The sequence below is a fragment of the Ornithodoros turicata genome, chromosome 3, assembly GCF_037126465.1.
Source record: "Ornithodoros turicata isolate Travis chromosome 3, ASM3712646v1, whole genome shotgun sequence".
Taxonomy (NCBI): Eukaryota; Metazoa; Arthropoda; class Arachnida; order Ixodida; family Argasidae; genus Ornithodoros; species Ornithodoros turicata.
In genome coordinates, this window is record NC_088203.1 from 19,188,035 (window position 1) to 19,203,444 (window position 15,410).

General features: G+C 45.7%; 2 protein-coding genes across 7 annotated transcripts in view; both read right to left on the reverse strand.

The window, feature by feature from the left end:
• LOC135388258 (uncharacterized) overlaps positions 1-15,410 on the reverse strand; it is a 52,912-nt gene that overhangs the window by 27,064 nt on the left and 10,438 nt on the right. Inside the window, exons 4-5 of the mRNA XM_064617685.1 lie at positions 12,898-13,078; positions 8,518-8,651 (exon numbers count right to left, since the gene is read on the reverse strand). Coding sequence (XP_064473755.1) covers positions 8,518-8,651; positions 12,898-13,078 — 315 coding nt within the window. The remainder of the gene's footprint in view (positions 1-8,517; positions 8,652-12,897; positions 13,079-15,410) is intronic.
• On the reverse strand, positions 3,365-8,510 carry LOC135388259 (uncharacterized). Of its 6 annotated transcripts, none has more exons than XM_064617691.1 (7): positions 4,968-8,510; positions 4,775-4,903; positions 4,538-4,587; positions 4,099-4,265; positions 3,859-4,005; positions 3,612-3,797; positions 3,365-3,542 (listed from the first exon to the last, which is right to left on the reverse strand). In XM_064617691.1, exons 3-7 carry the CDS (start codon positions 4,573-4,575, stop codon positions 3,391-3,393), a joined length of 690 nt encoding a protein of 229 aa, XP_064473761.1. In that variant the 5' UTR covers positions 4,576-4,587; positions 4,775-4,903; positions 4,968-8,510; the 3' UTR covers positions 3,365-3,390. The 6 variants fall into 6 exon arrangements, with proteins under 6 accessions (XP_064473761.1, XP_064473760.1, XP_064473758.1 ...); XM_064617690.1 differs by having other exon boundaries at positions 4,535-4,587; XM_064617688.1 differs by lacking the exon at positions 4,538-4,587.

The following is a 15,410-nucleotide window of genomic DNA, read 5'->3' on the forward strand; positions in this document are numbered from 1 at the left end:
AAGATAAATACAGGGGTTACTGAAACAGTTACTACCTGCTTTTTGATCTCATGCGCCTCTCGAAAGAGAAGACTACCTTGTTTTATACACATGAACAAAATTTTTGTTTTTTGGAATTCTGCCTGACGCCCCATACGTCTATAAGTGATTCCCCAACGCACCATATCTACTAGAGGTATTAGTTGAATGTTCCTTTAAACGAGTGTTCATGCACCTTTCAATAAAAAAAAAACCCCAGTGCTGTATCAACCAGCCCAAACACTCGCTCTGTTTATGCACCTTGATGATTGCCCGACATATACCTTATCACACTTGAGTGATGTAGGGTGAACTATACGAATATGGCATTCTGCAAATTTCTTCCCGGGGTCACCAACCAGGCCAAGTTTTAACCGTTTTTCATGTAATATCTAGTCAATCAGACTTTCTATTAACTCATATGAATCACCAACCAATCCCTTTTCGTGTTACGTCAATATGCTTGCATATGTGGAGAACTGAAAGGTATATGCTACGTGTGGATATGAATGTCAGCAGACTGGACGGTGGGAAAGATCTTTTACGATGCAGCTGAACACACACCGTCCTTAAGCCCCTTTCTTTGAGTGTGGAAGGGGATGAGGTGAACGAGACGGTTACAACACGTCTCGACGGTTACAAAAAGAGGTGCATGAAAGCGGTTCCACTTCCAAACCAGACTTTTAAGAGAAAAGTTACATGGAGGTTGAAATTGATTCATGGAGTACTTGCGAGGGATTCGAAGTGATTATGCAACTTCCCTTATCAAATATAACCGATTACCAAATATATATTTGCGAATAAATCCAGTCTATCATACACTATGTGTTATTATTCCACAACTCAGTCGCAAAAATATTTGTACTTACGAATAGCGTTTGAAACAATTTCCACTGGCAAACCTTCGCAACATAGCTTTCAGGGTCGTTGCAGGAGAAAATTGTTTCACGAAGCACTTGTCACAGAAAACATTCTTCACTTGCGAAAGCGAAAACGAAGCTGCCTACTACAAGCACTGCCGTTCATTGGCAATCACAAAACATAATCTACGCACTAACGAAGCAGTGTTTTAGCCAACATACGCAGGACGACGGGTATGAATGCACAAATGTAGTCACGTCTTCGCACAATGTCGCCGTAGAGTTACGCTGGGCACCTTCTTCTACATCATCCAAAGCAGCCTCAGCTGGCTGGCGAGCATCACAATATTTAACGAACATCACAGTCCACAGACACAACTGGACAGAACGCACAGGATCGTACGTCCGCAGTGATTGGAAATACCGTGAACACATCCACACACTCAGTGAGGAGCGACGGTAGCCATAACTCACGCTCGATTGGATACGGATTGAAGTGGCTATTTTGAGAAATAGCATGTAACATGCTCGGTGCACATTGTTTGCAGATAATTTCTACTTCGGTACAAATCTAGGTGGCAGATTTTGCGATGTTGGCAACAACCGTCCCACAATATGGCGATCCCCGTTGTTTTACGCGGGGAATGGGCCGAAACACATGGCAAGATGGCGACTTTGACCCCATCTGGCTAAAACCAATTTTCTTACCCCGCTCCTCTCTCGCTCAGCGGATCACTGTAATCGGAGCGGAACGTCAAAACGGTCAGCTGAAACTCTTTTATCGTGGCGAAGTGGAAAGAGCGATACAGCTTTATTCCGTTCGAGGACCGTGTCGCGCAACCCGCTGTTACCAATGGCTTGTGACTGAAGATGGACATGATAATAAGGACGAAAAGTGTGATTGTAGCTCGGTTTGTTGTCTTCTCGCACAGGACGGAGGGTATTTGGACGAAGGTTAAGAGTTCCTCGAACGTAAATATCCAGCGAGCGCGCTTCACCTACCTACCGATTCCCGGCTGTCAAATTGTTGTCGAAATCTCGTGAAGAACCCCGTGATTTTGGCTGAAATACTGTGTTACTGTATGTTAACTATGTACTGTTATTGGAATATTACGGCCATTATTACGGATTATTATGGCCATACACTCTAAAAACAGCACTTCACCGCATAAGACGCTGAGGGCCAACTATTGCCCAGACTGATAGTTATCATACCTAATTCGTGGAAAGCACGGGACATATGCCAAGGTACATATAAATGGTAGCGCAGCTTGCATTGGCCACCACGTCTTCAAGGGCGGCCATGATAAAGACCGTCAGCGCCATCCATCCGTTGCGGGGCACACTACAAATTTCGTCATAATGACGTCACCTGGACGTCACGTGGTACGTCACCGTTACGTATAGCACGGGGCGTGCCAGGCGCTCGCGCAGCGCGTTCTTTCCACCGCGATGCCGAGCCGCAGAATGTCACAATCGCTGTTGATAGCAAATCCAAGAGCAAAAGCTCATGAGCAATTTGTGAACAGAGATGAATTAACACTAGCGACATGCGTGCAACAAAGGACACAGGAGACCAGGTGGGGGCTTGCTTTCTTTTATCACAGGTAAATTCGCCATGGCATTGTAAACAGTATAAATACAGTATAAACAGTATTATGTAGTCCGTCCAACTCCAGTATAAACACCCACGACAGAATAATGTGCAATAACCAGTGTGACAGCCTATGTAGTGAATAAGCACAAAAAGATAATGTACAAATTCCAGCAAACATAGATAGGGCCCAGGACTATTGCTGTCCCCATGCACACCTGGAGCTTTCCACATATCTCTCGTACCAAGAAGGCGGAAGTGAACATATTTGCACTTTTGGGTCACATTATATGATACTTGCATGCTGTGTGGTGCTATGTCTCCCAACAGTTTTTGGCATTCGTAATGAATGCTATGGAGGAATTCGAAAGCACAAGTCCATTAGCTCAGTTTAGAAGTCTGTGATACTTTATCTTGCAAAACAGCCAAAATACTATCAGCTTCCAGCAATGACAACCTTGTTCAGAGCATACACACTGTTCATGACTACTACTTTGATTACAACAGCATTTTTGTATTAAAGGCATGTCAAAGCATTGACAATGTTTTCTGCTTCTGCTATTTTGTGCACATTTTGCTACGTGGTGTAGGTTTTTTAAGCTGCACAAAGTGCTTAGCCCTGCACATAACTGCACGTACATACTGGCAGTTGTGCACACAACTATCGAACTCAGCACATGATCCAAAATATAAAATTACGTACTAGGGATCTATGTAGACAGGTATACACTAAATGCATATCAAAGAGAGGGCAAACTGCTGATGATCCAAAATAGAAAATCCATGCTAGGAATCTATATACAAGGGGAAGCAAACAACAACTTTATTATGGGATGACGGCTGGGGCTTCCACACGGATACACCTAATACGTATCAAAGAATAGCAAACTGCTGAAGATTCAAAATAGAAAATGTATGCTAGGTATCTATGAACACAGGTGCTGAACACAGGGCTTGCAACTGGTGCACTTTCTTGCGGAGGTTATCCAGCTTGCCTTTTGTTGGCTGTGCTGGAGCTGCTAGACTACTGGACGATGGGCAATCTTTGGGGGGATGCCAGCCACTTCCACCTGCAAATGGTGATCAAAAAGCATTCACAAGTCTGCGGACTTCATGGCGGTAGAGTATTCGTCACATACCTCCTAAGTGCTGAGGTGACGAGACTGCACGCAGTACACCAGACGACGTTCCTGGCAGAGGAGTGACAACTGCAGCTAGTGGGGAGACAACAGTGCTCTGTGTTGACAAGGCTGGTGCGTGTTGTGCGTAGCTATGGTCCTGATGAGACAGATCACGCTGTTGCTGACTTTCTTCAGTACCACACTCTGATGAAGCAGATGATGTCGTACAGTTAGCCAACCCAACAACTACGTTACTCAAGTATACCTTCAGCATGGCAAGGATGACTCATCTGGTGAAGGTGTATTGCTCCTGTGCTGTCGTCATCGCAGGCTACCACAGCTTGCACACGTTCCTCCGTTGAAGGCCCACTGCTTTCAAGTCTGCTCTGATTGGCGTAGGCACTACTTCCTCCTGTAAACCACCAGTAGCACTCACAATAATTGCCTCTAGAGTTACAACATTTTCATGTGATAACTTGAGCATACCGACTTGTATTATACTTACCAACGCCATGCAGTGTGCGCTTCAATGTAGGAACTGCATCCCACCGAAGCCTTCCTGTGCGCAAATAAGCAACTGGTGCGAAGTGCTGGGAGCACAGGACCTTAGAGCGAATGGAAATTAGACTCGTATCCGCCTCCAGGTTGCAAAACTCCAGCCACGCCTTGTACCTGCGAAGCAGTTTTATTGTTGAAGAATTATGCAAAGCTGTGCCACGAAAACATGCACTAGCTACAGCAGCCTGACCCTGTATGCCCTACATTCAGAGTTAAAAAAAAAAAGAAAAAATCAGCATGCAAAGCAAGCCATCAACATGCTAGCATTGGGTACATGTAAGCACATGCAGCACAGCCCTTTGTGTCCCGTACATGCAAACCGTTGCAAAACTCCTCGTTGAAAGCAGCCCAGCAGCCACATGCTTAAATATTTACATGTTTACCACCTCACTGTGGAAGGATGACCTATCCAGGGAGTGTCCATACAGACTGAAAGCTGGAAAACAGGTGATACCATTGAAACGCTATTAATCTTATGTAACTTGCACTATGTTCACTTCACCGCTCTCAATAAAACTCGGGGGGCGAGGTACGCATTTTACTTCAGCAAACACTGCACGTCCTCAACCAAGTGACTCAGCTCCGTTCTCGGCCGTAGACACTTATAATATATAGGAACTCACCTCAAGGGGTCCCGAGGAAAACGGTGGAAACTTATACCGCCCATAGTGTCATCGGCGTCACAGTTTCCTTTCTCCTTCAGGAGGCACCGCTTATGTAGCGCCTCGACATGGTGCGTCTCCCGGTAGAGCCTGCAGGAACAGGTTTACCGGCGTTCTGTTGTGTTTTACCATTGTTCGTGTGTGCCTGCCTTACCTTAGTTCTCCGAGAAGTGTCCCCTGTTTGACTTGGTGGTTTGAAATTGAAAAGACGACGATGAAGAAGAAAACGGCTATCAACAATCACAAAGCGCGCAGTCAACGTACGGCAAGCTCGTAGCTCGTAGCTAACAACATGCTGAGGGACAGGAACCGGAAGCGTACTCGGCTCTGTCTATAATCTTACGTATTACTGGCAGACCGGGCGAATTGCTATATTAAAAATATGCATATTGGATTAATACACACATTATTCGCGCCTCCGATCAAATTATTTTTGTTTACGTTCGTAGTTTGCCCCTCAACAACCACGCTCGCATGTGTATCATGAAGGGCGCAGTGTTGCTAACACAGATTTGGTATTTTTTCTCGCCTTCGCTACCATTTATATGTACCTTGCATATGCTTTCTTGTAACAATTACTATAACTGCGTAAGCGTGACAAAAAGACGTACGTCTCTCGTTTTCAACAAATCAGATCAAATAACGATGTCGTTCGGAATAACGATTAGCCAGGAGCGTCCTCTGCGGTGAAGTTTAAAGAGGGGAGGCGGATTCGGGAAGAAAAACGCTGACTTTGCTTGACAATTTGTCCAGTTTAATTATGCAAATTAGCTTAATTAATGCGTAATGCGAATGCAGATGGCCTCAATCTGTGGCGCACTCTGAAACCAGAACGGCATGGCATAGCACGCTCTGCGCCAACCATTTCTACGAGTGATAACGTTATCGCTTCTGATCCGAGGAGACAGGACGGCGTACGCATTTTTGTGGTCAATTATCATATATCCAGGTTGACGCAATATATCAATATCCAGATTAATCATGAAGATCAATCAATCATCCAGACGAATTATCATATATTCAGGTTGACACAAAAAAGGCGTACGCCCCACTATCTTTCGAATCAGAAGCGATAACCCTATCATTCGTTGCAATGGTTCGTGCAGAATGTGCTATGCAGACCTCCGCAAAAAAAAAAAAAAAAATAAAACTAAATGAGCGCGATAACTCACGATACGCACAATCACGATCGTTGATTGTATCGAATGTGTGAGGCCCACTCGTTTCATTCAGCATGGCAGCACCTATGCAATAATCTGCTGTCACGTCGACATGGCAACGCCATTATTGTGACCGCGGTCACGCTGCAGCGAGGTATCGTGTACTTGCTTAGTGCACTCATGCTGGGACGTCCCACAGCGGTACTAACGGGAACTGTAGGGCTTCGAACGAAATGAGTTCCCTTCACAACCATTATCGTGTGAGTCCGCACTCATGTTGACCCGAGGTAGCAGTTTTGTTCTACATCGGTCTGACGTTGATGCTCAAAGTGCTACTACACAGACGAATTTGCTTTCGGGGCGTTTTGCATATGAACATTTCCATTTCTATTTTTGCCGGTCAGAGTCAAGAGTAAATGCTGTAAATGTGTACCTGTGCGTCTATGTTGCAACCGCGCCTGCCACATACTCACTGTTATGCAAGTTTTTGAGTAGGGTTTTTTTTGTGCTGGCACTGGTGCGTATGTGCGTTGATATGCCGATATCGCTCATGACACCCGTGCATTCAGTTTTATTGATTAGTCGCTGCGTGAGTACTTCGCCCAACACCCAACAGTGGCCTTTGATGGCCATATTTTAAATAGGAAGACAGTAGACGTGAATTGTAGCAGGAACGTTCTATGTACACTTCGAACGCTGTGATCCAGTCGCCCCAATCTTCAACTTTCACGTTTGTTCGTTTGTTTGTTTTGCTACAAGCGTAACTAGGAACCTATGTAGGCTAAAGGGAGGGCATAGCTACCTGACACGGTCTGATCACCGTAGCACGGCAATGTAGCGATCGTTGTCGTTATATTTAAATTTCGCGCTCCAAACCGGGTGTGTAGGCTCGCGCAAGGGATCGTGGCGAATGTCTGTTCGATGTGACGCTATGGTAGCACCCGTTGTAGGGTGACGACAAGTTGAAGATCTGGCGCGCTTCGTTATCAAAGAGGAGTAATTTTAACTTGTGTGCTGTCATACGCGAGATACAATGCTTGGTTACTTATTTTATTGGGGATTATTTAATTTGTTGTGTTCGTTGTAGTTCAACATGAAACCAATGGAATTAAAATTGTTTGATTTGATGCACTCAGTCCGGTAATCAACGGTGTATAAATCATTTCCATCGACCGCTGCCTACTTTTATTGGTGCTTTTCACTGATTACCGAGAACCAAAAGCCACTGAAGCTAAGCAGGCGGCAAAGACGCCTCTAATTGTTCAACACTGCTTTTCTCCTTTCGAGTACGAGCTAGAAAGTTTTGCATTATGCTAAAAATTTTAATTTGCTCGTCGCTCTCGCAGCTAAAATTGGCGTCATGTATTAAGACTTTAAAAAATTAACAAAACAATGGGGAAAATGTATTGTGTTCCCAATCCCATTTATTAAAATTCAAAACCGTAACCGTGTATGATTCATCCTCCATCAAACATACGCATTATGAAGAGATATGCTCAGTCAAACGGCGCCCCTGCATGACATTCAGTCTCGATCGAGGTCCCTAGAAACAAGCTTTGTTCTCAAGTAACTCAGCTGTACATGTCTGTGTGTGATACTCAGTAACATTATCTCGTGAGTGCACTAATATAGGACGTAATCAATATTGCGTGTGTTATTGGTTCTTGATTTCGTGGCCGTGAACGTGCGAACATTCATAGTAACTCGTGTGAGACCCGCCTGGCATCGTTGTTGTCGATGATCTGACAATATATCGTGATCGCGGATGCGAGATACAGGGCGCGATACCGACCTTCATCTGAGTTCAAAGTGAGTATGAGGACGATACGCCTTATAAGATAATAGTGATCGTGAGTGATCTTGAGCCAAAATGCCGACCTCTGGTGCTATGAGTTCTGTTTTTAGACTGCAAAAGTGAGTGTATCCCAAGTAGGTATGTGAAACCTATTTTTCGGAATTTTGTGACACCCCTGGTGACACACCCGGTATAAAGGCCGCCCACAAAGAATATGAAGTCCATAATCATTGTTTTGGATGCTCCATCAGTAGATAACGCTAGCGCGATCACTCTAGAGTCTGTCTCCTGGGAACTGCGTCCCTACCCTTCTCGGACTCGGGTGTCCTTCCCACGTTGGAAGACTGCCAGCTGCTGTACTAAAGACCAATGTTGCCAGACGGGCAGCAGAACGCGCCCACTCTGATATCATACTTCGCAAAACTAGAAATGAATTTCCTGATCCTTCAGTGTCACATTGAGCTAAATAAGACAAAATGACAAATAAGGTACGATTCTGTCGACAGGAGATCACGGAGTAGGAAAGACGACGATTGACACGGGTCGACTGACAAAAACTCAGTTTTTGTCAGTTGTAAAGCCCTGCGTAGGGAATGAAATTCTTGATGGAAGCAAATGGAGGCGCGCGACCACATGGAATCAATTTGTGAGAGGGAGAAAGGCAGTGTCCGACGACTCGCGACAGGTGGCGCAGCGCTGGTGTTCCCATCGCACTTTCGCATAGAAACGCATGGGAGAAAAATACTTGCCGTATCATGCTGTGAAATTTTGATGTCAGCACGCTGTCGTTGCTATAGTCGCCTTCGTAGAGAGGTGCAACTCCCAAGAATATGTAGCCAGCTTCCTTTCCGCTTGATGCGTCTATTTGTACGGCGCGGAGGGCCTGCAACACCAGCAGTGAAATTAGTGGAAAACATATTTGGCGCATTGTTAAAAGCGATAAGGAAACACACGCACTGAACCGTCAACCAAAAGTTTATTTCGACAATACCGTCCCAGTATTGGGGTGATAACGCTTTTAAGAATGCAGAGTTTAGCTTTGTTTAACGTGCTTGGCATATTGCACTGCACACCACGTTTCGTGTGGCGGGGCGCCATTGCCAATGCGGAATAATCGTGGTTGAATCGCTCTCGCAGAGGTGAAATGGGTTATCGGCCCTGATAAGCACGAAAAACGAACAAGAATGAACAAAGGCGCTGGAACTACCAGTTTCATTCACAGGCGCGTCTAAAGGAAACGGTGTAGGAAAGGGGAAAGTGCGAAATTTCTCCTCGCAGAATGAGAGATTCCAATTACCTTAACACCTACATAAAAGAAACGGGAACTGATCCGTTGCGTCCTTCGTGATTATACAGCGAAAGAAGCCGCAATGTGCGCTTTCCCACTCCTACCCAAGGCGGCCTACAATGCGAAGACGGTCTGGGATTGGTCTCCCCAAAATATCTCCTGCGATGATTGGACAAATCGTTTGCGAAGACCAATGAGAGAGCGCCTCGCATTGTCGGGCCTCTTGCGAAGATGAGCGAGAGGAATAGTTCGCTTTGTGATCGTCCGTTTACCGCTTTTACCCCGTAATAAATCTGACTTTGTGGTCATGCCGGTCTTCCGCACATCCGAAAACACACTATTCCGCAGCTTCCATTTGAATACCAAACTTTTCACGCATTGCGTGAATTTGTGCAGTCTTGACTGGTAATGCCCAAGGACATCATTACACACTGTGTCTCGTCATGAATCATGTAATGTGTCACGTTAGGTTACGCCACGATATTTCTGTTTGACTTCTAGGTCGACTGACTCACCACTAAACTGCTAATTGTTAACACACTGCTAACTTTCAGATGTAAAACTATGTACGCGATGCAGGTGTTCGGACACATGACCTAAACCGGCTGTTAAAACAGTCTGTTTATGAAAACAGAAAGGTGGCAGTTTTATGACCATGACTATACGGTGCGCGAAACAAAAGAGATTGAATGAAAGTAGTGATGATCAGAACTAAAATCACAAGGAACCATGGTCCTGAAGACATTTAAAGGAGCTCTGAAAGCCATCTCAAAAATTTTCCGTTCCGAACGCGTTGTGGAAGTAGGCAACTTAACTTGATGATTAACACGAAAATTTTCTCTGTGCGCGATGTTTTTCGTAGAAAAAAAGACACTTGAACATCGCCGCGCGTGTTCCCACTCGACTCGCTCCTCCGGGTCAAACGAGGAGGAGAAAGAAAAAAACGTCATTGGTGACGTAATAAAAGTGGTGCGAAAGCGGCGACCGCGCTTCTATCCGGGTCAGTGCTGACTGGTTTTCTTTTCTTTCTTTCCGTTTTCTTTCACCCTGCTTTCTCTTTGTCAAGGGATGAATAAGGGAGGACCTCGATATTCATGGTCGTGAAACCCCCGTTCCCGAAATTCATGTTCTGGAATCAAGGAAAAGGGGAAATGCTGCTTCGTAAGATGTTATGCCGCGATTAAGAACATAACATCACTATTTAACCACTCAAATTCAGGAATTTTCTATATGTGTTCAAGTCGCCTTAGCGAATGAAAGACACATTTAGAAGCCATTTGGCTTAGCAGGGCGGCATGTTGGTTGGTCAGTTGTGTGCTTGCAATATTATGGGTGGGTTATACCCCTGTCACACGGCAGATTGAATGTCATTCCCAGCGAATGATATTCGCACTGAATGACATTCGTTTCGTGTCACACGGTGAAATCAAATGGCAATACATGCGAATGATATTCGCCCAGCGAATGAGTTCGGGGAACTCATTCGCTTTTCTCTCTCGCGCTGACAGCGTACCCTCGCAGTAGAGAGGCATCAAAAACAACAACGATCAACCGTTCGAAGAAATGAAAGACAAATGAAAAGTTGTACCATAGTTGTACTCCAATATTTTATCACGAATTTGATAACTTTTGGCACGAAGGAAGGAAGGCTAAACACTGTTTTTCGAGAACTACCCTCGTTCCCAGTCGCCACGTTGCCAAGTGCGGTGCAGATAGGCTTCTTAGTTGTCTTTGCTCGTGGTACTTAGCCAATTAAGTATCTTTGAAAAGGCAACGATTTTGTGAAATAATCGAATGTTTCGCTAGTTTCCAGCAAAAGAAATAAAAACATAACTAATGTACCTGCATAATGCTTCAGATGGTCGGCCCTGGTGTCTTAATTATCGACAAGGACATCATTTGAGAATGACATTCTGTTTCTTCGTGTAGCTCGATGTAAGACAAACGAATGACGTTCAGTGCGACTGTCATTCGCTGGGAATGCCATTCGGTTTGCCGTGTGACAGGGGTATAAGTCACAGTTTGCCGTTGGCAGCTTTCCGCGCGCAACATGTGCATTTCATAGCTAAAATTTACGCTAGTCACGTGTTGTTTCAGTGCACGCTGATATGTCGTCGGACGCAAACTTAACCGGCGTTGTCGGTCACTATATGGTGGATAAAACTGATGCACTATATGGTGACAAAACAAATGGCGCCGAGCACGGCTGAACTCAAACTTGCGTGTCTGCGTCGTCCACATTTGTAGTCTGCATCGGCCAATTCTCGTTTAGCTCGATGGTTGGTAAGTTGACCATAAGTTGTGGTGGTGGTGGTGGTGGTGGTGGTGGTTGGTAAAATAACAAGGGGAGGTTGTGGTGGTCTTATGACACTGCTTGGCTATGTTGGTGTGTAACTCAGGCAATGAATGTTCAACTCCTGATGCCACGATGTGCCGGCGACGGCATATTGCGATAGATTTCACTGGATTGTATCTGGCAACGTATGGGCAAGAACACTCCTCCAGCTGAATAACGAATTAACTGAATGGCTAACAAAGTTGCTAGTCAAAGTGACGGGCACTAGTGATCATAGCGAATTAGTGATGTAGCGTATAATGATATAATGACATAGCGGACGGAATTAGTGGTCATAGCCATGCAGCGATCATTTCGGGGCGTGAAGTGAATCAGCGCTTAGTGCCGCACTGTGTTTATACGTACTGTCACCAACAACACAACAAGAAACAGTCACCACGATAACGAACAGCATACAAAAGACAGACACGGACAGAACAGCGCTCAACTGGCACCTGAAGTTTATTTTCATAATCCACCTACTCCGGAAGGTCGCTTTAGGGAAAGCAAGGTCAAGCGGGGAGAGGTTGACCGATTTTTGGTTGACTTCGCTCGGGGAGTTCAATGAGGAGGCCTCTACAATCTCACGGTCTAACCTTGAACAGTGTCTGTAGACCAGTCTTCGTTTACTGTATCTGATAAACCAAAGAAAAAGCAAAAGAAACGTCTTCCACCGTTGCAGCGGGGTTCCGAGTGAAAAATAGCAGACGACGTTCTTCGAAACCAATCAGGGGCTCCACCTTTCTCACGTCAAAATGACGCAAGCGGCTCGACGGCTCGTTCCGGGTATTGCCACCGTTGCGCACGGCCGCGATTTTCAAAATCGAATTCTGGGATATTAATGCACCTGTTGATAGTATTACTTCACATGGTGCATTTTAATATGCTTATTAACCACTTGGTTTAAAAAAAATGCTAGTGATTAAAGTGCTTTCCTAGCTCCTTTAATGCAATTGCATTATTGGGCTAGCTCCTGGGGAATTCCTGTGGTCTGCACAGATAAATCAGCTCGGACGCTAGACGGCGCCACGGGAACCGTGGTCGCAGAAAAGTTTGTGGTGTGGGGGGGTATCAACGTGCCTCCTTCCCTTTTTCCGTATGCAGATAACGTAAAGCGGTCGACTGAGCACCCGCTGGCGCGTAGGAGTGCGTAGTAATGCATAGCACTGGGTCTGTTTGCAAGGTGAGGTTATCACGAGGCAGCTGCGGGCATTGGAATGCTACGTCATATTACATCTTGCAAGCGAGCTAGCTCATTGCAGCGTCACTCCTACATTTGACTCATACCTACAAACCATTACCCATAATTTAAAATTATCTACGCATTTCCTTAGAAGTTCAACGATTGATACCGTATTATTCCTCTTTGTATCACCAGGGAGACTGCTAGCTTTTCTACCCCTGAAGATTCGCCCGACACGTCATTTCGACAGAGGTCGCCAGAAGGATTCATAAAATATAGTAGCCCGAAATGAAGCATGCTTGGAGCGCACGGCCAATGCTTACAGTGAGCACATTACTGACGTCGTCGATGTATTGATCCGTAGTATTGCGAGAGAGGACGCAGCCGAGGATTCCGAAGTCCTTCAAACCGCTGTTGAAGAAGGTCGTGAAAGTCGCACGGCCATCTGGTGTGCTGAGCTGCGTAGCACTAGTGCTGATCACACCTTCGTCGTTTGCATCGCCCCTGTAAAAGAACTTGACATTGTTAGGATAGGAACGTACCCCCAGCACTGCGCCCAGTGAAGTAGTCCAGAAATGTAATTTGTATTAGTTTATTAGTTTAGTTAGCAGTTTTAGTTTGAGTTGAGCAGTTTTTATTACAATTTTTATTACTAGTATATCACTTACTACTATGGAATTATTTGTCCCGTTGAAATCCAGGTGTCTTCCCGAACGTTTTTTTTTTTTTTTTTTGTCTTGTGACGCGGAAGCAATATCAACAACAATAATAACAACAAAAACCTTCTTTGAATGACGATGAGTGGGGAGTCCCACCTCCAGGGGCGATATTCTAACCCATTGCTGTCCGTGTGGTGAAATGAAATAATGGGTCTCCTCAGAGTGAGAAACGAAATCCTCCGGTGTCCAAAACTTTAAAAGCGCTTTCAGGGCAGAGGGTAGGTGGGCTGGATTTGGCACTGGGGCAAGCAATTTTGACATAATGGGAGGGTGAGAATCTAGAGAGGATACAGAGACACTGAAAGTGTGGACCTGAGTGGTTGGTATGGTGTGCGCGATGAAGAAGCTTGCGCTCGAGATCTTCCAGATCCTCGTAGCGACGGCATCTAGGAGGGTCAACTTGTCGCAAGTGGTTACGCCACTGAGCTGTAAAAGCCACGTGGAGTCACATCCGATTAATTCATGCAGCGTCTTAACAAGAGGTGTGTCGTGCCATCCGGAAAACAAAGTTGGATCAACTCTTGGAAGGATTGATGGCGGCCGATGTCTGCTGTCAACTGGCGCGAAGCCAGGGGTGCCGCTAGATGTCATGCACTCTTAGAAATGAACTTCACCGCATTGCACACTCCTAGCCAACTATCATTTCGAATGACATCGCTGCCTGCCCTGATTTGTTGAAAACGGGAGGCGTACGCCTTTTTTGTGACACGCAGGTAACGATATCATTCGAGATGATGGTCTAAGCTATGTGGTGAAATTTATTTTTAAGAGTGTAGCGTTGCAATAGTGTCGTAGCGGTGCACTCTGCCACGCGTCTGGCAACGTTGTTCCTCGAAACCAGATTTCCGTTTTCTTATCACATCTGCTGGCAGCCTTCCATCCTGAGGAGGAGGAGTGGGAGCGGCGCACGTTGTTGCTAGGAAACAGACTCGAGAGATCCCCGTGATGTCACAGACTCCCGCGTAATCCGAAACTGGGAAGTTTCGCGTGTCCTTTCGAAACAAAGGGATGACATAAACCCGCCATTTTTGTAACTACACTCAAGCGGGTGCTTTTTGGAAAACCGCCATCTTGACGTCGTCATACGTCATAGGCAACGTCATCTTGAGGTGATGTGACTTTGTTTACATGGCATTTTAGCGCTTGCGGACGCATTCCCGTACGCATAGGGCCAAAAGATGAACGTATTTTGCCAGCGTAAACTATACGCCACTTCTTTCGTGACATGTTATCCCATTCCTCTTCGTTTAAAGGGAGACTCCGGGACAATCCGAAACTATTATAATGACTATGTAAATAATCTCGATACGTTCTTCCGAAATGAGAAATACAGGTGGTTTGGCAATTGGGCACTCGTTAGTTGCCAAAAGAGCTGGGAAGCTCAAAACGAAACCGAAACTTCTGAAGGTTCCCTCTACTACCTCCTGTACCACGCGTGACGTCACCGGTAGTCTCGTGTGGGCCACCGGCTGTTTTTCGGGCACGCGCTTTGTAACTTCTTCGTGTCGCGTAGATGACCAGTCGTCTGCTTCCTCGATTTCGCTCTAAGATATTCTCCAGCGGTAACAGCAAAACCTACAGAAAGCCGTACACGAGGAATACCGGTGAGGTGCAGCACAGTGTTGCTGGACTGCTTTTCCGTGGAGGAGCGCCTAATCACTCGAAGGAAAATATTCATTTTCTAATCATCTGGGCCACTTGGGGATGTGAAATTGTGTTCACTGAAATATCATACGGTACGGATTGATGTCGCACTGTTACCTCAACACGTTTTTCGTGCGGAGTCTCCCTTTAAGTAGATTCCATCTGCCCCTTGCGTCTTAACGCTGGGTCGGAAGCACATCTCAATCGGAAGTGATCCAGAGTACGGAGCCTCAGGTACAAAACTGCGTGTTATGGCGAAATCACCAGGGTCGCAAGACGTCCGAAACGGCACACAGAAATAGCAAGCGCGTTGTTTGCAAATAGTTTGGCCGCCTGTCACGGGTGCGGCAGTCTTTAAGGTCACGTGTCCGTGGCTGTTCGCTGTGACGTGTGACCATGACCTGTCCAGAATGCATTGCGTTCGCCCAGCACGCTTTCATCTATGGAGCAATACATTGGAGAACACCCCTTCG